At 36.4% G+C, this 23647-nt stretch overlaps 1 protein-coding gene across 1 annotated transcript in view; it reads right to left on the bottom strand.

Moving 5' to 3' along the window:
* LOC124133597 (bone morphogenetic protein 1-like) overlaps positions 1-23647 on the bottom strand; it is a 232304-nt gene that overhangs the window by 151046 nt on the left and 57611 nt on the right. Inside the window, exon 2 of the mRNA XM_048383572.1 lies at positions 9636-9720. Coding sequence (XP_048239529.1) covers positions 9636-9717 — 82 coding nt within the window. The 5' untranslated portion in view covers positions 9718-9720. The remainder of the gene's footprint in view (positions 1-9635; positions 9721-23647) is intronic.

Here is a 23647-nt window from a genome sequence, read left to right on the forward strand (position 1 = left end):
GTCATGTCAGGTTAATGTAATGGAAAGGTGAAAAATGAAACAGACTGAAAATTTTAATAAAAGCAACAACACCCTTTCCATATTCATAACAACATCTGTAAACCCCTGCAATCAGCAAACCCTGGCGTGAATAGGGGACACAACTCTCTACAGTGATTTCAAGCATCTCACACTACAAAGCCATCTAGCTCTGCACCCATCCAGTGGAACAGCTGCAGTATCAGCAAAACCAGGGCCAGCAAACATAAATGACAATGTTTAGATCATGATCTTCAAAGCTAAACATGTTTTGTTGTGTAAGGTCAACCAATGCAAAGGTCATTTCAACAATTACTGGAAACTCCTAGACAAATGTCGAAATGAGGAGCAATAGCTCCTGTGACATCCCTATTACCAGGTGCATCATAGATCCTGCTCAGCACAGCACTGTAGTTGAGGGCTCAATCATCATCACCAAAATAAATGTTATCGGAGCCATTTCACAAAATTTCACACAGAGAATACTCATAAATAACAAAGTCCTTTTAGAAGCATTCCTATCATTTCCTTGGTAAGGAATCAACCCTACAGATGAAAAATAAACATGCACTTTGGTTTATATGATTGTGACTACCAGTCTCTTGCTCAATAATGCATATCTCTCTGCCTAGATGACATTACGCAATACAAGGCAGATAGCTACATGTTGATCTAGGGCAGTCCTGTATTCTTCTGTCACATCAAGCATTAGCACAGACAGCTAGCAATGACTGATGGGAAATTGAGGGCTACAAATTTAATTTCAAGTGCACAAAGCAATTCCCTGCTAATAAATAACTCAACGACGGATCATTTTCGACAAGTGAGATATTCTGATCCATCATCAGAAATCATATAGAAGGAACTGGTGGACACCATGAATTTCCAGAAGCAGCAAGCTTTGATGGGTACTTATTTTACAACCAGTGATCACACAACAATGAAATTTTGATGATGCGAAATAAATGAAATTACATCTTCTTGGACACCTTGAAGAATATTTAAGCTAGTTCTAAAATTGTACATAAATGCAAACATTCTCCATACATATCAATTTGTAATGATAACAAACACCATTCTTTTAGTTCTTCCACTGAGGAAAACACACGGTAAACATGGATTTTTAATGTTTGCTGACGACAAAATGTAACCTTTTCAAGGAAAATCATCAGTATACCCCTATCCTTCATACAGTTTGAAGTGTGATTGCTGTTTAGTGGAATCTTATTCCAAAAAGGATTGAATATTATGTGTGTGTCCTTGTATAGTCTATCAGAGACATGCACATTAGCATACAACAAACTACACACTGATGGAAAGAACTGAGGGAACAAATGTAAAGGGAAGCATTTATTGGACATGATATCCCACACATACTCATCCTGTACTACCCTTAACAAAATGTGGGGGCAATGCATGAATATTTCCCACTGTGTCTATGTTATAGCTCCAGCTGTTAAGACACCACCATGGAATTTTTGAAACTTTTAACGTTATATTTAACGAGCACAGTAAAATACCCTGCTCATCTACAAATCCTGTTACGCGGCTGATCCTGAGTATTTAACAGCACCATTATTCAAAATGCTTACATTTTGCAAATGGTGATTACACAACATAATAATTCTTATATTCATGGCACAATCTAATAAGTTAAAAATATTGTTTGAAAGAAATCCAATTCATAAGGACTTTAGGAAAGTCATTAAAGTTTCCCTAACTCAGTATAACAAACAGAAAAGTAGAAAATTACTTCCACCAACATTTGAGAAACAATATCAAGCAATCTAAGATAAATTGACATCACTAAAGCAACCCTTTTGTTTTATGTTATATTGTACACATTTGACCTTTGAAACGTAATAACATAACAAAAAAGTAACCAGGAAGAATCTAAAACAATAGAGAAAAATAACCTGGTCAACTTTGTGTGGTTGGAAGGAAGAATATTTATTTTGGCATGTGAAGGTCAAACTATCTCAGGAAAAGCCCACAGTAATACTTGTGTGGATGATAGATTCCTTCACAGACAAAGTGGTCCTCTAGAGGAAATTGCATCTTAATGAACCCTTGTAGCAGAAGAAGAATAGGTATATGCCTGTGTTGGCAGTGTGTTGTTGAAGTACCTGTCAAATATAGATGAAACAGGCACAGATTAGCAAAACACCATCAATTTGATCAAATATATTGGATTTAAATCTCAAGCTCAATTTTCAACTGAATTTATTCTCTTGCTCTACTTTTTCTTTAGGATAACCATAACATTTCCAAAAGCCTATCATCATAGTGATGATAGATAATGCTGTAATGAAGAGATATGGATGCAGAATTCATCACTCAACCATTTACGGGATTTCAAATAACCTATCAATTTCTTTATACGATTCTGTTTCCCCATACCATTGTGAGCCTGTCACAGGTCCAAGTTATACTTCCTGAGCACAGACTATTTATCATTGCTCAATATTCATATTTCACCATATTAGCAGCAATATGTTCATGTCTCACTAATAAAGTGGCCTATTTGTGAGCAGACAACAAAGAATGCAGCAACAAAATCAATGACCAACTGAAAACATGACCAATACCCCTTGCTAATGAAGAAAATTTCAAGGTCAGTAAACCCACTCCTTAATCAAAATACGGATCACTAAGATTGATATTCATATTTCCTTGTCATATAAATAAGATAGAAAGTCCACACAACAGTTATCAATAGCAATACAACATCAAGACCTACTCAATAACATGCCAAACTGTCTTCAAATAGCAGTCATTATGGTTGGAACTCTAGTTCCTAGATGTAATACAATTGTGTTTTTGGATCTTATGCCAATAAATCCCTTTTAGCAATACATCACACATAATTCTAAATGCCGTTCAAAGATACTAACTGTACATGAGTTATGATATTTTGTTCTGCATCTGTGCATCTGTGCTTCGGTTGATGTTGGACGTTGAACATCACTGACATAACACATGACTACATATCCAGGAAAAGCCGAGTAGTACTTTATAAAAAGTAATTTAAAAAAAATTGAATATTTTTTTATTATGTTTATCTTTCAGAAAAAGTTAATAAAACATCATTTCTTTCAATGGGATCAAAGAATAAACACTGGGTCGTCAGTGAAAATAAAACATTACCAATTCTATAAACATCTTTCACTTAAGAGATGGTATGCAAATGTCTTACAATCTTTTGCGTTTCAGAAATTGTGGACAAGACCTTCTTACAAGCAAGAAATATAAAACCCTTGGCTAATTAACTCACACTATCTCTGGCATTTTATGATTTATTTGTGCATGAAGTTGCCGAAATATTCTTGATTAGGCAAACATCACAATTGCCAAATGAGCACTCCTAGTGCCTTGGCCTACAAGAGGAAATGATGTACATGGAACTTAAATTACCCACGAGTATTGATTTTGGTTTTGGATCTAACAGCTCGCGAAATTTACGCTCATCAATGCGCATGCAAGCCAAGTTGATATATTCTGTAACACTATTGTCGTTTGCTACTGATGCCATTTTTCATCCAACTTAACACATTTAATAGGCTTCCAGGATCACCAGCAAAATGAAATGCAGCCAAGCATTATCAGATACATTAGCTCTTCCAAGATGGACATACTTGATAGATGGCGGAGTCGCAATTCCCTATTGTTCCTCTTAATGTCAAATCAATCAGTACAAAACTTGTGTCTATGAACGATATAACTGCCATGTACAGCCAGTAATGTTGTGAGAGCAGCCCAAGCCGGAGAGTTATTATGCTCATCCATACCATAGTGTCAAATCATAAGAAATTTTGTTTTACAGAAGATTATGATACACTGTATCTACACTGTATCATGACAGTGTATAACTAATTTTGACTGGGAAAAAATCTACTTGTATGAAGTTGAAATGCATTTAGGGGGAAAACAATTATAAATTTACATCCATCACGAACTTGCAGTTTCATTGATTGGATTGAGGAATGGGATGTTAACACAATACTCAAATTCACCTAAATCATGTCTACACAGACCCACAATTACTTTGAGGTTTTACTTTTCTTGTTTGTTCTTCCCTTTGAGGCCTTCAGCACAGTTTGAAAGACGACGATCAGGGATCGAAACGCTGAATCAATGGCTGAATAACAAACTTTTTGTTGAAAGAAACAATTTCTAAAAATAGCATGACATGCTTGCAGAACATGATTTCTGAAAGAAAGCATTTCTTTCATTTCTGACAGCCAAGCCTTCATTATTTTGCAAACAGATTTTGATATCATTACCATATTACAAACATATTTAGCAATACCCTAATAATTATTTTATAACATGTGAAGGACAAATTTGACGCATCAGTGACAAAAATGATGTCCAACGCAATTCCCTATAATGACTTGTACCAAATGTTGCCATGTCTTTTTCCAGAGAACAATTGACCTGCCTTTGCATGTGTTTGTGACTGGTGCCACCGGTGGGGCAGGATACTCTCCCCTTTTCGAGAACACCTGGTATCATTAACTATATGATAGTGATTCATAAACACATGCTCATGATATAGTCTGAATTGTACAATCGACTCTGCTTTATGCAGAGATTTCTATTGGATATGGAAAGGGTTTTGTCGCTTTATTTTTATTAATTATAACATAGACAAAATTCATGTTATAAAAATATGATAATAATAACAAAACAAAATGCACATATTCTTTCATAAAATCAAAGGCAACATCTTCACCATACAACACAATTCAAATACCATAAGACAATGTAACACACAGGTTATGTGATATGAATGTGTACCTTTTTATTGTTAGTCCTATTCCATAAAAGGTAAATTTTTACAGTCAAAATAACACTAAGGTTAATCCTAAAGATGTGACTTTTGTATAAGGTTTTTTTTTGTCAGATGACAAAGTTTGCTTTAAATTATATCATCACGTTTACTAACTAATAATAAATCTTTCATTTACACAGTCTGCCCAGTGAAACTGGAGAAGTAGAAAACAGGTAAAGTTTACACTGATGGTCAGCTGTTCATGGACACCTTCCCATGCAATAATCTTGCATTGTGTTAAAAGGCTTTTGGAGCTATTATAACTGTCACAAAGTGTGATGGATACAATGCACTTTAGGTGTTTTAGTTGAGACTACATATTACTTACGACTGCTATTACTCTTATCTGTAAGGCATATTGTAGTGATGTAACAGGAACCAGACTCATGCCAATTGACAGACCTGACACATTTGATTCAATCCATGCTTGCTACTTCAAAAATAGTCAATTTATCTTGCAGTAACTTTGTTTATTTACGTTTAACACCACACTCGGAAATATTCCTGGTAATCTGTAAATAATCAAACCTAGACCAGACAAACAAGTGACTGATATTATTAGCAGTTTCCAATGCCAAGCCTGACCACATAACCCATTATGTTCCATCAAGCACAGGTTGCTGGGAACTAATTCCAACCCAGACTAAAGTCTAATCCAGTGGATCATGGCTCCTCTTTAACAGTTACTGACATACCACCAACATAATGCTATATGAACCTTTACTTGTCAAATTGATGTCAATAAATATTTCATTATCAATATCAATTCATTTTTAGTGAGTCATTACTGGGGTTATACATAAAAGAAACATTTTAATTACAATAAATGCTGAAGAAACTTTTAATTAGGTAGATAGGGAAAACAAGTAAACTGTCTTACAACAATTGTTGTAAAGGCTCCTTTCCTTCTGTTCTGTCAATGGCTCTTGAACTGATGCCGTGTACTTCAGTATCATTAGCTACTATTACATGATCTAAGCATGGCCTTTAGTGTACAAAGTGCAGAGACATGTTCCCTGCGATTCATCCATTAACCAAACATTAATAAGATTTCTACCCAATCCTCAAGATCTGGATCGAGCTCTGCGTGCCAAATCTGAACAATTCGCCAAGGAACCCTGAAAATCTTTAGCTGCAGGCCAAAAGCAAGTAAAAGAATGTAATTTTGTCAAACATTCTAAATGATACAGCCTTTGCCCAAATCCCTATGGTACAGGTTTATATAAGCTTGATCAAATACTCAGATCTTTACCATTGCCGGCTATAATCATCGGATCTATGCTGTTGGCAAACTATCAATATCTCCAAGATCGCCAGAGTAAAAAATAGACAGCATCGATAGTTCTGAAGATGAACAGATTGCACTATCAACTTTGTTCGCAACAGCCAACTGGTTTGATGCTGCCAAGAAGAAGTCTTCTTTCTCAAGTGCAATGAAGCAACATTTTTGTACCATGGGATAAAATTGACAGGATTTATCTCTAATGATCTACATATATGACAAGTCTTTCTGAGCATGGCGTAACTTTTCTAATGCACATTTAAAAACTACAAAGTTACATTCTCTCATGGAAAAAAATCTGTTCCGTGTCAAGAGACATCTCTTTGGCAGTAATCATGACCTTTCAGGTCTACAACAGCTTCAGGCACATCGTAATGAAGAAATCCCCCCTTCTGACTTTGATGATGACCTGCACTCATGAAGCAAGTAATTTTCCATTTCCTTTCCTTGTGATGTCAAGAGCAAAAACACTGCTAGAATATGATGACGAATGATGAAACAGAATGAGTATAGGTTTCAGCATTATCACAATCTCTTGAGTGATTTTCTTAAAAGGACTTATCTTCTAACGTCCTTCCTAATGCTTGCATACCTCACAGACACACTTTTCTTTTTCTATGCTTCATATAGTTAATAGAATAGGTTGAGAAAGGGAATAGATAGTGCCAAGGCGCTTTAGCTCACCTCGATATGTAGTCAACAGTTTAAAATGTAAACAGACAGACACATAAAAAAGTTGTTGTCCGCATTGACAATAAAAATCTTTGGAATGAATACCGAGGACAAAACATTAACACTAAAATCTAAGGATTTGATCAAAATATGTCATCATATGGAGAAAGATACAAAACGGACCTCCCTCATCAATACTAAAGGGACAATGTTAAAATAATATCGAATAAAATAAAAATTATGTTTTGAAACTAAATAAATGGGGCAAAATTGTTGGTGGGAACAAGCATGTGATGTTGCAGCTTCACTGGCCAAGTGGTTTCAGAGGGGAAGATGCTTATGATGCATGCATGCACAAGGTACTACAGACAAACAGGCTACAACATAAACTCAATTGACTTTGAGTCAGGTGAGCTACAACGTTGTAACAAGCTTACAAGCATTGGAACAGCTAGACTCAATATTTTGGATACATGAAATGTATAAAAACAACTCAAATTGTTCACAGATGATTATTTTAATTCATTCAAGGTATAACTCAAATTTATTATGTGTTTTTGTACTTGATAACAACAGCTGCTGTAAGTAAATATGCAAACATTAATTTATATGATGGAGCAGCATATATTCCATAGATGCTAAGGAAGACCTATATTATCTATGGTGGTGCTACCATCAACACATATCTATGGCCTTCAACTTGAGAACTAAACAACATAATGTGTGTTTTCACAAACTGATATATAAATGTCAACTGACAATTATGGGCAAAAGTTGACTGAAGTGGATCATTATGGGTTTGTTTTTTTGTTTCTTGTTTAATGTCACACTCAGCAATATTCCAGCCAAATGATGGCGGTCTGTAAATAATCGAGTCTGGACCAGACAATACAGTGATTAACATCATGAGCATCGATCTACCGAGAAACGATGACATGCATCAACCATGTCAGCGAGCTTGACCACCCGATCCCAGTAGTCGCCACTTACGACAAGCATAGTCACCTCTTACAGCAAGCGTGGTTTGCAGAAGACCCATTCTTTCCCTGGATTTTCACAGGTCTCATTCTTGGAAAGTGTAGTACAATAGGGTACCTCAGGTTTATGTTCACATACAAACTCAGTGCAAGGTTTTAAACAAATAGCTAAATAGCTGCCTTTAGAGCAACTTGAGTGTCATCATGTGGTCAACATTAGACAAAACTCAAACATAAAAATGCTTTTAGTATAGACTACCGTATTTTCTTGAGTATAATGCGCACCCCCCTCTAGCGGGTTCAATATTTTGAAAAAAAAAGAAATTTGAATATTATGTGCAGAAAAAAATTACACTGTACCCTTTCAGCGAAGTCCGGCAAACTAACGGGTGATGAGAAACTTCGCCAGTACAAATTAGAAATTTGAGATAAAAAATCACCAGACATGTTTATTTACCGATTAAATAGTATTTATTGTTCTGCTAGGCATTGTTTTATATCCAGGGATTAAGATTACCTTGTGTATTGTCTCATAAACTAAGCCGGAAACAGCAATCAGCTGTACACACGTTTTCTTGGAATCGACCGGTGATTCGGTCAAGACACACCCAATGATATAACTTTATAGGATTTTTAATGCAAGGATCGGCAAAAATTGTATCTGAAACTATTTTTTTTATCAGGAATAATATATTCCATTATTTTCTTAATTATATGCAGCCTTTACTAAACATATTTAAAATAATAATAACCCTAAGCGAAGCAGCTGATCGCTATTCCCGGGTATTATTTTTTACATGGAACCAATCTGACCAGTCACCGTCAAGGCTCACGCACACATGATTGAGTGATCGCGAGAATTTCATGTTGACATAGAATCGTCAAACAAAAACAAATATGACTTTTAACGAGTCAAAGTATGTCATTTATGATATATGTATCCATTCTCTGTCAACTAAAGTTCGTTTCAAGGCGTCAATAGCGGTATTCTGACCGTGGTTGCTGTTAATAACGGTGAGTTGTGCGATCTTTCGATCGCTTCACACACGATTTCGCCGAAATTAATAAAAACAATATTAAAAGGAATTTTGAATAAAATTAATGAAATAAGTTACAAACATAAGTCCAGATATACAAATAACACTTTTTATAGCCAGATAGTGTAATTACATGATTATTTTGCGTACTTCAGTATGGATTTGTTGACATGGTATTTCAGGTGTTTCGTGCTCACGGTAATGTCTTTCCATGGGGGAAAAAACATCCAAACTCATAATTCGTGTATAATGCGCACCCCCTTCCACACAGCTGTGTTTTTTGGAAAAAAAAGTGCGCACTATACTCAAGAAAATACGGTACATTGGATTTTAATTGGTAAATTTTCTACAAGAGTTGAACTGAGAAAACTAAACCCAACCCAACTATTCCTAATGATCACTAAGGGATGCAACTGAAGACACGAGACTTAATTCTAGCGGTTTATATTTGTATACAAATTATCCATTGGGTTCAACTGTATATACACACAAAAATATATATACAGATATACCTGATGTATCTTATTGTATCTGTGCTGACTCCAAATTTAGAATCAGATCCCAACTCTAATGCCATGTTCAATAGAGTGATTTCAGCAATATGACTGTAACATGAGCCTTTCCACCACACAGAGATGAGTTTGTGTCAGTACCCTGGGAAACATCACTGTCAGGCCACAAGAAGGTAATTCATTTAACATGTGACACCAGGATGACAAGGTACTGATTTCCTCAGTGGTGCATCATCCACACTGGAACATCTAGCTGAAATGCAGACACTTATCTACCAACACAATAATAAAAGGGGTACTCACTGTTCGCTGATACGTATCCAATGGAAAGACATACAAGGAGGATGTTAGTCCAGACCACAAATTTGTTTTCAAATCTGTACATTTTCTGCAAAAAAGAAGAAAGAAATTAAATATAGACAGTTGTGAGCAAGTAGGATTGTGTTGAGATGTACAATTTCTGTTCATGCAGAGTCAGTGGAAGATGTTTTGTGATGTGAGGTTCAGCTTAATATAGTATCTATCCTAAGCAAAAACATACCTATCAAAGCTAAAAGTAGAATGTAGTCTCTTTATTTCATACATGAAGGGGATTGAAACTTGATAAGCTGAATATACATAGAACATGACTCAACATGTAAAATACACATACCGTATTCGACGTAATAAGCGCACCGCTCTAATAAGTGCCCACGGCGATATTTGCTAATATATTGGTAAGTGAACAATCCCAATTAGCCCCCCTTCCGATTTATCAATGTACACAAGACTTATTTATTTGTGTATAATACGCACTCGTGTGTTATCTGCACCCTTAACTATGGGCAATTAAATTCTGGAAAAATGCATCTGTCGTATATAAACATTTCAGGCTGTCAGCATAAACCACAAAATTTATCTTTCAACTCTGATTTTTCCACCAAAGTAATATTCTAATAAGAGCCCCCTTTTTCTAATTTTGAGAGCGCCCTGGGCGCTTATTACGTCGAATACGGAATGTCTTGAATACGGATGTCACAAAAACACAACTCTAAATAATTCACTGTGTGCCAGCTGTTTTCAATCAATTTTAAATGTAATGCCCTATAAAACTATAAAACATTTTTAATCAGCATGTTGGCACATGGTGCAGCATGAATGCTTACTGGGCTAAATCATGTGTTAATGTCTTGTGAGATTACATTTTGACCTTCATTGCTTTACCAAGATAATTTGTGACACTTTTTACAGTATTGTACGTCATTAGGCACTTGATTGGGCCAGCACACGTGTTCCATATTTCAAGATAAGTTTATCTAACACTCAACTCTGTTTATTCAACAACATAGCAGGTTAGCAACAACTCTGATTACATGACAACAGTTTGCAAAGCTAAATATGCCATTCATTTTTATTTCATCAACACCTCGCAGCCTATGGGCAATGAAAGACTGCATGCATAATCATCTACATCTGTTCAACATGTACATCAGCAAGCAATTCTGATGGTACACATACAAGGTGAGGTGAGGTGAAATGGGTTTAACGTCTCGTCCAAGATTATTGCACTTATATTGCGACATGCATGCATGTATGTGTGGCTGCTTGTACTAGTTCGGACTGAAGCCGATTTATAGTGCAAGCACACTGAGATACCATGCGGCAGTTTAACAGACAGACAGATATTTTATTTTCATCTCACCACTGTACATCATAAAAAAACATGCATCAAATAGACTTTATACATATGTATGTTTAGGTCAGCCAATTTTGCAGAAAAACGTGAGTTCCAGTTCTTGTTATTGGCTGCAAGTCTTTCCGCCCATAAAAAACATGAATACCTCACTCAGACACAGTATACTGACTCCGAGCCGACCAGTCATTATTTTTAGCCCCTTAATGCCGAGCACCACACAGAGTAACAACAAGTACCATCTTTTAATGTCTTTTGGTATCATGCAGCCGGGGATCAAACCCCGGACCTTCTGCTCTCTGGTTGGACGCTCTACCACTAGACCACGGAGGCGGTTGGTACACATACAAACGTAATAGAAACACATATCCAAGGATTATATTTAGACTTTGTTTTCTTTGTGAATTTTCAGAACTTGTTGGTAATATGAAAGTACATTTATAATTCTAGAAAAAACACATGCAACTGGCTAAACACAAAATGTCATTTCATTTGACTAATGTTCATATATCTTAAGAACATGCTTCTGTTAAAATAATTTCCTGAATTTTCTGGGTTTTTTCCCCAAAATAAAGCTCTCCAAGATTCTGGGTGGTCTTATGTCTAGTATTTGTAAAAGATGACATGTGAATAAATCAGCTTTACTTCTTTACCTCAGAATCCAAACATTTGAGTCCCAGCTCATATGCTAAACTGCCATATCAATAGGTAATGATATCGCTTCAGATCTAGAGAACTAAAAAAATTGCTATTCAATCATACTTTGAAAAGGAGGAGACCTCTAGTTGAAATTTTTGTCCAGTCAAAAGGGATGAAAGTTCAAGGGGTCTTAAAGGAACGTAGTATATCAGTGAACCTGAATGATATTATAGTCCCTCTCTTGTATTACAATTACACCATAATGTCACAACACATGGTATTATCTCCGTTAGACTCCCAGGTATAACACCATGGAATAACCATTCCTGGCAAAGGTTAAAACTTCCCTAGCCAGACTGGTATATCACCACATATCTTACCAGCTAATCAATACGGCAAGCTATAAATCTTCCTGACAATCACCATCATGTAACTTTGCTTTGCACAAACTCTCTCTACATATCTGCCACTGATAACGGCAAATTGGACATGTAACATAAACAAGTTCCATATCCCTTCTATTGATGGATTCAAACAGCATCTCCACCCTAATTATCAATTACTACTATAAGGAAAATAATGACATAGACAGTAGAAATGCTGCATATAACTGTTTCATAAGAAGTCATTATCACTCCATGATAATGATCAGTCTGCGGTAGATGCCTCCTCTAACAATAGGATTTACTTGTCTGATAAAGGTTTCACAAACATACAAACTGTACCATGTCTAAATGACAGACATGTTCCTGTATGTAAACATGGTGTAGCCTAATCTTCCATCACCCTGTTAAGATAATCCATCAGCCTTCTCCTATATGTTTTATTGTAAGCAGCAAGTTATGATCCAAGCCATAACATCATCATGAGACTACAGCTATTCAAGCTCTGCACGGCTCCAACTGCAATTGGCATATGAGTATGGTTGAGTCGTCTCGCTATGCTGGCATCTGTAGTGTAGTGTATAGTCTATAGGCAACTAATGTAATTAGTAAACCAGTAAGGGATTAGGTCACAGTCTGTTTCAAATTAAGAGCATACACGCTTTTACATATATAACACTATCATTTAAGGATTGACTGTGTATTTTTTTCGGTTCATTGAGGTATGAATTGAAAAACCGATGTGCAAACTGTATGAATCCATGTAGCAGATGCTTACAAAAGTTTGGACATCGGTTTTTCGATTCATACCTCAATGAACTGAAAAAATACATAGCAAATGCTTATGATTTAATTTAACAACATAAAACATGTTTTATCTACAAAAGTTTAACCAAAAACAGATGTATATATCAAAACTGACAAAAATGACAAGATTGATAAACATTCCAGGTGTATAGTGTGGTGTGACATGAATCAGGTGATCGTTCAATTTAAGCACTTTACTTGACACACCTACAAAGTCAATAGCCAATCAACAGAGAGTAGGATCATAGGACCTGTCAATTAAGGCAAGAGGCGAGAAAAACTGCAACAGTCTGGGAAAAGGTGGCTGTTTCAAGCAACATGGTCAGTTACCACCAGATTCAAACATTACTTCACTGAAAACGGGACAACAAAGTTGGAAAAAATGCTCGTTAGAAATGAAACCTGAAGACATGAAAGTTGTGGAACCGAGGCGAGCAGGAAAAAACAGCAAGAGAGCCTGCACGTTTTGCTGTTTCATTCCTTCTCAGCCTTCGGTTTCAAAGGGTAGTTTGGACAATGAATTTGCATGAATGCTGCTAAATGTCCAGTGCATGACGATACACGTGAGCAGATATGGATTTCCCTCAACTGTAATATTGGGATTCCGCAGTAATAAAAGTAGTGCGCCTCGGTGGGCGTGGCTTAATTTTCACATTCATTGGGAAATTAATGCAATAACACGTGACCAATTCAGCTAATAAGAATGCAGGAATTTCAATGAACACAACGAAAAAATTAATTATATATGAATAGGAAACATAATTCTAATCATGACATATTTCCTACTGTGTAATGTTCGACTATGAGACTTACCATGGGACAAAACTTTTGTTTAGTTATAAACCACACACTGATGACACTCAGTATCTGGACGTCGCTATATAAGTGCAATAATCTTGGACGCGACGTTAAACCCAGTTTCACCTCACCTCACCTCAGTATCTGGACACTCAGTGTAAGTTTCTCTTCTGATTTCAAACACACAGTCTCCTTGTCATGTTCTTTCAACTTCTAAATCCCAACCAAAGACTGTTCTTGATTATTTGCATCGTGACATATTCACTAATCACGCTATGAAGTCATGATGGATGTAGTTGTCTGTATCTCTTTGCCTTAATTAACCAGGTTGGTGATTATCACTGCCAAGGTGAACAGTGTCTGGAGCTCACGACCACTGACAGTTCACTAATGCTTAACTGTTAATCCCCTCAAAGTGTTGGCATTCTGAGATTACACCATCTGGTCAGGACTTAGCCTTAGCTGAGGTTAGACCAAGTGCCTAAGGATAAAAAATCCTATTCTTATAACACCACAGATGTGCAAAAACAAAACCATAGACTTCAATCCTCATGTGGTTTGTTTCCAGAAAACAGACTAAAACATAAGTTTTGACACATTTGCCCAGCTCAAGCCTTCCAAGAATTTGGTCAGTTATTCCAGGTTTTCCCTGAGTGTTGCTTTTACACAGTTTACATGAAGGAACACACAACTTTCTCCACGAAGAAACATGGTGGTCCTAATTTGGGGAAAGAAAATATGTAGATCATTTGCTTGCTAACGACTGCCCAGAGCATGTAGATGTACGACTGAAAGAAAAACCAAGACCAGATGGCCACCCTTCAAAGTACACAAAGTCAACATCTAGAGTCTGTATGTATGTTTATTACAGGTTTTAAAAGGTGAGTTGGCTGACATCCTACTGGTAAAGAAGGATATGTTGTGGAGCATTTCCAAGACTCGGAATCATAAACTGGGAGACTTGACATTACCACCTAGCAATATTTTTAAAATGTTGTATTATGCATGCAGTGCCTAGTTTCAGTCTATACAGGATAACTGAATTCTAAAACTTATATACACTTTCCCTTTAAATACCTATGATGAGAATGAGTAGGGTTTAGGGCTGGGACGAGTAACTTGGGTACCCGGGTCGGGTGGGTACTGAGTAGGACCCGGGTACCTGCAGTGATATATTGTTTAATGACAAAAAGTATCTAGAACTCTATGGTTACACTACAAGTCACTTCTGACTTTTCATATCTTTGAATAAAGATATAACTTGAGTCAACTTCAGTGTATGCATGACCTGATTGTTAAATACACGTATCCAAATACGTTTTGCCAGTGCTATGGTAAAAAATACCCAATCGGACATTAAATTTTTGTACCTATCTCTTGAGACCTACAGTGGGTACCTGGGTAGGGTCGGGGAATAGGGGGGTGGGTACCCGGGTAGTAAATTCGGACTCATCCCAGCCCCAGTAGGGTTGTATGCCACCTTCACAATATTCAAGGTATCTAATAATAGGGACACCAAAAATGGGCATTGCACGTTTTACGCAAATGGGAAGTCAGGAGAAGTATAAATACATTTTTAACTTTGTAGCACTCTATCTGGAACTTTCCTGGAATATTGAAGGACATCAATCCTGGGATTTCCAAAGATGAGATGCTACACATTTGCAAGAAATACATGGAATATAACCAGGACAAAAAAATTCCTGGACCTTGTACAGTGGATGTAATAAACTTACATAATAAATCATAAAGCGAAATAATACCTTTGTGATTGTCTTGGGCTAATCAAGAAAACAGAGTTTGGGGGTCCATGGTCTTTAATCAGAAATATTGTCAAGGGATGTTGGATACAGCATCTAACTCAGTGTTGAATATGGAACAGCATACATTCCCACATACAGGCTTCAAACCTTATATAACAATACATTCCTGCCAATATAATCAAAAGGCATGGATGTCCTTTTCTTCTGCTTCATTCACAGCACTCCATCAGTAGGGATTTGGGGATATTTTGAAATGTCAAATCCATTTTTATTATTGATGAAATTGAAATGCAGATTTTGCATGTGCTGCACTCAACTGTCATAGTTGTTCCCAGGGGGATGAGATCCATTCTTTGTAAAACAACAATTGATTGTGTCCATTGATGGTGCTCATAGACAGAGAACCTGCATAGGAATTGGAGCTCAGAACATGGACGAGAAAGGGTGAGCATGGAACTGTTGGAAGCATCATGTATTCGGATATGAATTTGACTGTCTGGCTCATTGCTCTTCAGCTTTACAGCTTGCCTGCCTTCACTGTCTGCTGGGGCAGCCTTGTGGTCAAAGCATTTGATGGTCATGCTGATGATCTGGGTTTGTTCACCATATGAATTCAATGTGTGAAGCCTGTTCTTTGTGTCCTCCCTGTGATAGCGCTAATTCCATACTCACTCATACACTCATGGACTGGTAAAGAAATTTTAAACAACAACAGGCTGATCCTATCTAAATCAGAGATAAAACCCATGAGATCACACTTCTAGTGATCAAAGTTCAAGCACTAAAATGGTGATTTGAGTTCAGTTTCCAATCTCTACTTTAGAATCCCCAAAGAGTGAACGAATGGGAAATGTGAATTAATTCATTAAAAGACTGTATCTTGCTTTATCCCCTACTTGTCTGTCCTCCTTGCCGGGTTGCTATGGTAGTCCAGGTAATACGATAATACATTCTGAAGGCAGAGGGACCCTTCAAAAACGATGCCAGCCGATGCCAGCCGTGCTACAACTTGCTTTATACTTCAATACTTCAACACTGACTCACAATAGTCACAGCTTTAAGATCACTTTGTGGAACAGCACCCTTAATTTTATTACCCACATGGGCAAATCGTATAAAGCCCTTTCTAAGTGAAAATTCCCTTTTCAACTCTCTTCACTTTTCCTCAATTGAGAAAAAATATTTAGTAAGACTCCCTTCATGCAAAGTTAAACTGACAATTCCCATGTGGGGAATATTCACTTTAAGGAATACTGAAAGTCCTTCATTATGAGAAAAATATACTGATGGACGATTGATAAATATTTCATTTCCATTCATGTCAAGGCTATTCCATCACATTTCCATATACAGGACTTTGTCAAAAACTTTGCAGGAGTTGCTCGACCACCAAAGAACCTGTCCCAGTTGTGTTGCCTATGTAAATCTATGTGTACTATATATATAACAGGCCTGTATACCTATCACCAACAGCTGTCCTGTATACATGAAGCTCACTAGCTGTCTGACAGTTGTGCTGCTGTTTGAGAAAACCTATCGTGTAAATGTTTCAACTGTAGTCTTGAACTGTTTTGAGGAGCGGATTGAAACATAAATAACTCCTTCTGGTTTGGAATGACACAATTAGCTCTGCCATTGAAGACGTTTGTTGAACATTCAATTTCTTTTGAGATTCTGTATTCAAATGCCTGTCATATGATATTAGTTTAAGTGTGGCCCTGGTTTATTCTGTTCAACTACAAGAGAATATAATTCAACAAATTAACACACTGAGTGACACACATATAATGCCCTAATGGTTTAAAGTGTCTACGCATGTTCTCAAAGACAACCAAATTATAAAATAGCTAGTGAATATATTAACCGAAAAAATACCAGGACAGGTTTTTAAATGTTCCCTGTCAGTGAGTGGGTTAAATGCTGATTTGAACAGTATTTTACTTATAACACAGCATGACAGCTTAATGTGGAAGGAAAAGCCCAAAGTGACACAGGTATTGGATTCTTAAACTTTGCTAAAATCCACTAACATGGGTATGGTTCTAAAATACAAAGGATCACAATGATGACGAATTTGGGATTTGAACCCAAAACCTGAACATTCTAACATGGATAAGGGTTTTAACTCTGCACAGTTTCTTCTAATGTAAACGTATACCCAAAACAATCACGGAATTGACCACTGGTTGGCATGACCATCTACAGAACAAAAAATACTATTAGTTAATTTTCAAGAAATTAAGACTTCTACAAACATAGGCTACAATGAACAATACATATTAAAGAATAATAAAAATAAAACATAATACCAAATATTTCACCACTTCAAAAAACTACATTAACTTTCAGCACGACTAATGAGGATCATCAAAAGATGAAAATTGTTGACCTTTCAGTAATGTCAGATTTCCAGACTAAATCTTGATGGATGACTTCTCTAAGTCAAAACCATCAGTCAGCAAATCACAGAAGGAATGTGAAAAACAAAGGCATAATGTTACGCGAACACCTAACATTGCTTCTCTGATTTTTCCGGCTTTACCCAAATGTTACGCGAACACCTAACATTGCCATTCATGACCAACTCGTGTTATACTGGGACAAGCCGAATAGCGACTCGTGCCCCTCTCATGGCCATTTTTGCGACCGGGTTCCGTCTTAGCGCAAACGGGCATACCTAAAACAATTGTCAACTCGTTGCGTAGTGGTTCACATATATTTTCCCATATATTATATATATTTCAGATGCAATTTAAAGCTCATCTGGACATGCGGAATTATACAGTATGATTGAACACATTTAATTGTGTCTTGGGTATATTTTTAAATGCAAGACATGTGTAAAATCAAAAATTATTTCTGAGGGATTCTTTGACGAAGAACTTGAAATCATACGTGCATTCTGATTGGTTTGTCGCATTTTCGCACATAACATTCATCGATAGGGGGACAAGTCTTTTTGCAGGTTGCGAAAAGGGGCGAGTGGTGAAGAATGCTAACTTTGCTTCTCCGATTTGTCCGGCTTTACCCAAATGTTACAAGAACACTTAACATTGCTTCACTGAATTGTCTGGCTTTACCCAAATGTTACAAGAACACCTAACATTGCTTCACTCAATCATCCGGCTTTACCCAAATTTTCCAAGAACACCCAACAATGCTTCACTGAATTATCCGGCATTACCCAAATGTTACAAGAACACCCAACATTGCTTCTCTGATTTGTCTGGCTTTACCCAAATGTTACAAGAACACCTAACATTGCTTCACTGATTTGTCCGGCTTTACCTAAATGTTACAAGAACACCTAACATTGCTTCACTGAATTGTCCGGCATTACCCAAATGTTACAAGAACACCTAACATTGCTTCACTGAATTGTCAGCTTTACCCAAATGTAGATAATGGTGAATGAGACTGTGTAAACTTTCATTTCACTCCATTTCTGCAATTGTCATTAGTAGTATCGTATCATGGCATAAATAATTTATTGGATGTAATTTTAGTTATACGTGCATTGCCTTACACTAGTTGGACAAGGATACATAAAAAGTCAATTCAACCAATACTATGTCAAATACCATGTTTCCTTCATCAGGGAAGTGCCTTAAGCTAGATCTAACAATATTACTATGCAAATCTCAATAGCCTGGGGAACCTGAAGTAATGTTACCATTTCTATCTATTTATTTTTGCTATAATCACCAGCAAATGGAATGATGAATTTTAACTTCTCTTACAATCATTTTTTTCCATTTAACACATTGATGATTGTCCATGCCTGTTGACCTGGACACACTGTTCAGAAATGACAAATTACTTCTCTATATTTGCTGGAAATTTTGGCATACATCATTTCCCTTGATAATAGCATATATAAACATATCCTCTCTTGCACAAGGACATTGTAGTTCAGGTGTCCGCCATTCTTATTCATTCTTTACTGAATCCTAGAGACTGTGAATGAAATATCGCTTGATTGACATAGAGAAGGAAACAAAGAATGATGCACTTCAATCTCACCATGTTTTACAATGCTAAAGAAAGAGTCTTTCTAAAGTCTTAATACTATCAAGAGCTCCATCACTCCACTGTAGTGTAAATTACCCTCTCCAGCATGGCTCCATGGATTTCTTCACCTTTACTCCTACTTTTTAGGACAAAGATGCTGCACATAGATGTATCATCCTTCCCCTTCAGTTGACCCACCCACATCTTCTCAGGATGACACTGGAACCTACTGGGATGAGTCGACCTTTCCACAAATCAATCTCACCACTACACCAGGGATACCTATGATACATCTCCTTGTGCAACTCAATATCTTGGGTTAATGTACACTGCAAAGATATTTCTTGCCATTCATATATATATACATAAATTAATACCTCCAGAGTGTTTTTCCCTTCACAAGAATCATATTCTTAACAGTTGGGTTCCTTCATGACCAAACACAGATAGAAATTCTTGGCACATTTCATTGTGTGTATGTCTACAAAGTTAATAAATATTTTCATTAAACACAAAACAGAGAGACTAATATCTGCAAAAAGATCATCTGAGACTTATAAATTAATTCTTAGTTATTAAATGTTTTTTACACAGGCAGATCAGACAAATGGAATGATAACCTATAAATCTAAACTTTTTCTCACTCAAGAGTAGAATCAATTTCAGTGCAGATTGCCTTGGCAATTTCTGTAAACATGCAAACAACTACAATGAGGAAAACTTAATTGGCAAGATCCCATTACAACCGGAGATTCCATCAAAACTTCATGACCAAATACACAGCTTTGATTAAAGATAGATTTAAAGTTAATTGTACATACATTTACAAATAGTCTCTCACCATCCATGACATTTATAAATTTAGCATGGTCTAATTTCGAGGCAATTTATACAAACAGGCACTTTATACATGTTTTATCTCCTGCCATTACCTTCCTCACTATGTAATTACCCCATCAGACTGACCACACAGTAATTGTACACATGAACAGACAGTGAGCCCATTCATTATGAGATAATCTGCACACAACCATACCCGTCCTTTTATCTTCCTACCAGAAATGCTCATTAACTGGTAATTAATTGAACTCATAAAAATAGCTACACCAATGTTCAACCATCCCATATGAGATTCAGCCGACAGGATATTCCTTCTGGTTCTAACCTGTCTGGCCTTTGGTAGTCTGGGCTGAAACTAACCATCAACTTAAAGCATATATTGGCTTTCTTAATGTAATGGGCAATATCTATTAGTACCACAGACCCTTGATACCTCCTGCCTCCTGAATACTGGCTTGATTTCAGTATGGTAGCAAATACCTGGACTTCAGCTTTCCATAACTTTATTACTTCAATGTGATCAAACATCTTAAGGAAAGTTATAACAACTTGGAGGGAAAATGATTTTGCTTTTGAATTTGACATCTTGTTTCACTGACTTATAAAAGTGGTCATTGAAGTTTTAGCAATTTTATCTGATTTAATATGCCAGGTATATGAGTGCACTGACAAAACATAAATAAGATACAATTTGTAAGTACTTTAATTTGTATTTTGCAAAATAATTTTACATCCTTTACTTCATGACAATGAACTTCGTATACCAAGGGATAATAAAGGAATAGAAAAATATACCTTTCTCATGGATTAAAGTCTGAAACTCACTGATCAGAGGGTGGAGGGAATAAGGCTACGACATCAAGATAGTTTTGTGTAACTCACAGAAAGACATGAGAAGATACGGTTGGGGGAAAATGTCAGATTTGAGTGGAGCTATGGAAGTCATTGAAAAATATCAGAGCAATTAATTTCAATCTTTTGTGAATTTCTTATTCTAAGGGCTTATTTAAAATTTCATAGATAGAGAAGCGATGAAACCGGCAAAATCAAATCCAAAAGCACAGTGCAGCCTTTGGTTTAAACTTGAAATGGTCCACACTCAGGCATACATTCCATGTAATTTAATTCCTATAATTCAACAGGCAATTTAAGACATACCACGATGTTGGTTCCATTATCCAAGGTGAGCATAATAATATGACACCGGTGGCCGAATGTGAGACTTGTGCGGCATCTTCCACTGCCTCCCTGTCAGGGCAAGCATCACGATCACAGCATAACGTATGGCAATGATAGACTCGCTAATTGTCCTTATCAATATTTCAACAAGGTCTTATCAATACGTTATAATGCCGTTATCAATATTTATTTATCATCACTGGTAGTCTGGATTGTCAGGGTGCCACATTGGCATCAGCTGTCAGAGTGAAATAGTGTCAGTTTTGTCTATTTTGTTCAAAATTAACTATAACTTACACATTAACATCTGTACATTTTTATTTCTCAAAAGTTTGTAATTTCTGTTTTGCCTTTGGCACAATATGTTTCTATGTGTGTCAGGGTTTTGAGATGGGTTTTGTTCCTTCATGGGGAATAGTGAAAATATGACATTAAAAAAATGTGTGGGGAAAAACAGATATTGATCATGAAGTTGGTGTTTATACATATCCAGAAATATCCTCCTTGCACTACAATCGGATATATCCAGTTAAGTTTGCTATACTGCATTTCACAGGTGTTTTGATTAATATAATTCGCATAAGGGTACCTATATTAAATTTGTATCTTATCTGTCTGAAAGAATAGCCCAGTCTGTAACCAAATGCGAATCTTAGTGCAAGGCACAATAATAAGTTCTTCACATATCATTTCACTCATCCAGCTAGTTTTACATCAATACCACAGGAAATATAACATTGCTATTTGATCTGAAAGCTAAGGTCAAGGCTTTGGACACAAAATACATATTCATCTCAGTATTCATTTCGGGAAAAACCCTTTGCTCTCATAAACTAAACTAAACAAAAGACCTTCTGGAAAAGCAAATAACTTTCCTCAGTGTTCAACGTAGTTGATGAATTATCAGATATTGAAAGTTTGAGCATGTCAAACAATAAACCATCACGATATGGCTAATATCGATCCACACTAGTGAACCAAGAATAGATATCTATTTATAGGTATGCAAAAAGATTCTCATGTATCAGACCCATGTCTGCCAAAAAGGAATAATGTTTCACCCTTTATTCAAGTCAGTCAATGTTTTCTGGGTTAATCTCTTTCTCTTTATTCCAGTCAGCTTGCTGTGAGTTCCTGCATAGACTAGCTCACTGGAATCCCATCCTTCCTAATGGTAGCAATGGGCGAGTTAGGATTCAGGTGGTGGTATCTCTCCTCTTTGTAGTTTCATTAGATTCTCTACCCTTAATTACCTTGGCCTCATAATGCTAGATTAAGGGTACACCCTTCCGCAGCAGCGTTAATTGCCTTTATCTTGGAGAGAAATGGTATCTCTAGTTCCAAACAGAATAGTTTCCTTGACTTCACTCAGCTAAGGACACAGATGCTGAAAGATTTATTGAATCAATATGGCTTGTCCTCTTATCAATGTAATTTACTGAAATATTATCAAACATATCTGCACACGTTGATAAAAGTAATAAAAGTTTTGGCCCAGATTGAGGCTTTATGACCTTAATCTTTAAATGAAACCCAAGGCAATGTCTTCTTTATGATACCTTTGGAAGTAACAATGCATTGATGTATCGTTACATAACCATAAGTAATGTTTATCATTTCAGTGAAGACAGATTATAGTAAGTATGTTTTTTATGCCACTTTAAACAATGTTCCAGAAACATCATGACAGGAAACTCCCTAGGCCGAGGCATCAAAACTATCCCCCGACCCCAACAACTGAGCATATTTCTTACAAGTGTTTATCTCAACTTGCAGGATCTCTCCACTTGTACGAAGCAGACATAATTCAAAATCATTGTTTCTAGTTTCAAAACAGTCAGTAAACACGCTAGAGTGTCACTGGATTGTCTGATCAAGCCTTGATTGTTTACATGACACAACAAACAATGACAATCTCTAGCGCTGATGTTTCCTATTTACATATTTTACCTGATGGTGAATAAACTGTTGTCTTCAACATGACAGCAAACACCTTTACCACTACACAACTGCCCTCCTTGATGCTTACCACAAAGTTCAAATCACCATATATGAATAAATTTAGACCCGAATCATGAAAGAGAGATAAAGCTTAAAGCATCATATTAATATTGGGTCTTATTCATGAGAAGTTTATTAACAACTGGTTGAGCTTGATGATTAAGTACAGACTCTTTTTAATCATAAATGGAATTCAACAAGAATTATATTTGAAAATATTCT

The sequence above is a fragment of the Haliotis rufescens genome, unplaced genomic scaffold (assembly GCF_023055435.1).
Source record: "Haliotis rufescens isolate VD_foot unplaced genomic scaffold, xgHalRufe1.0.p SCAF_5, whole genome shotgun sequence".
In the NCBI taxonomy this organism is placed as follows: domain Eukaryota; kingdom Metazoa; phylum Mollusca; class Gastropoda; order Lepetellida; family Haliotidae; genus Haliotis; species Haliotis rufescens.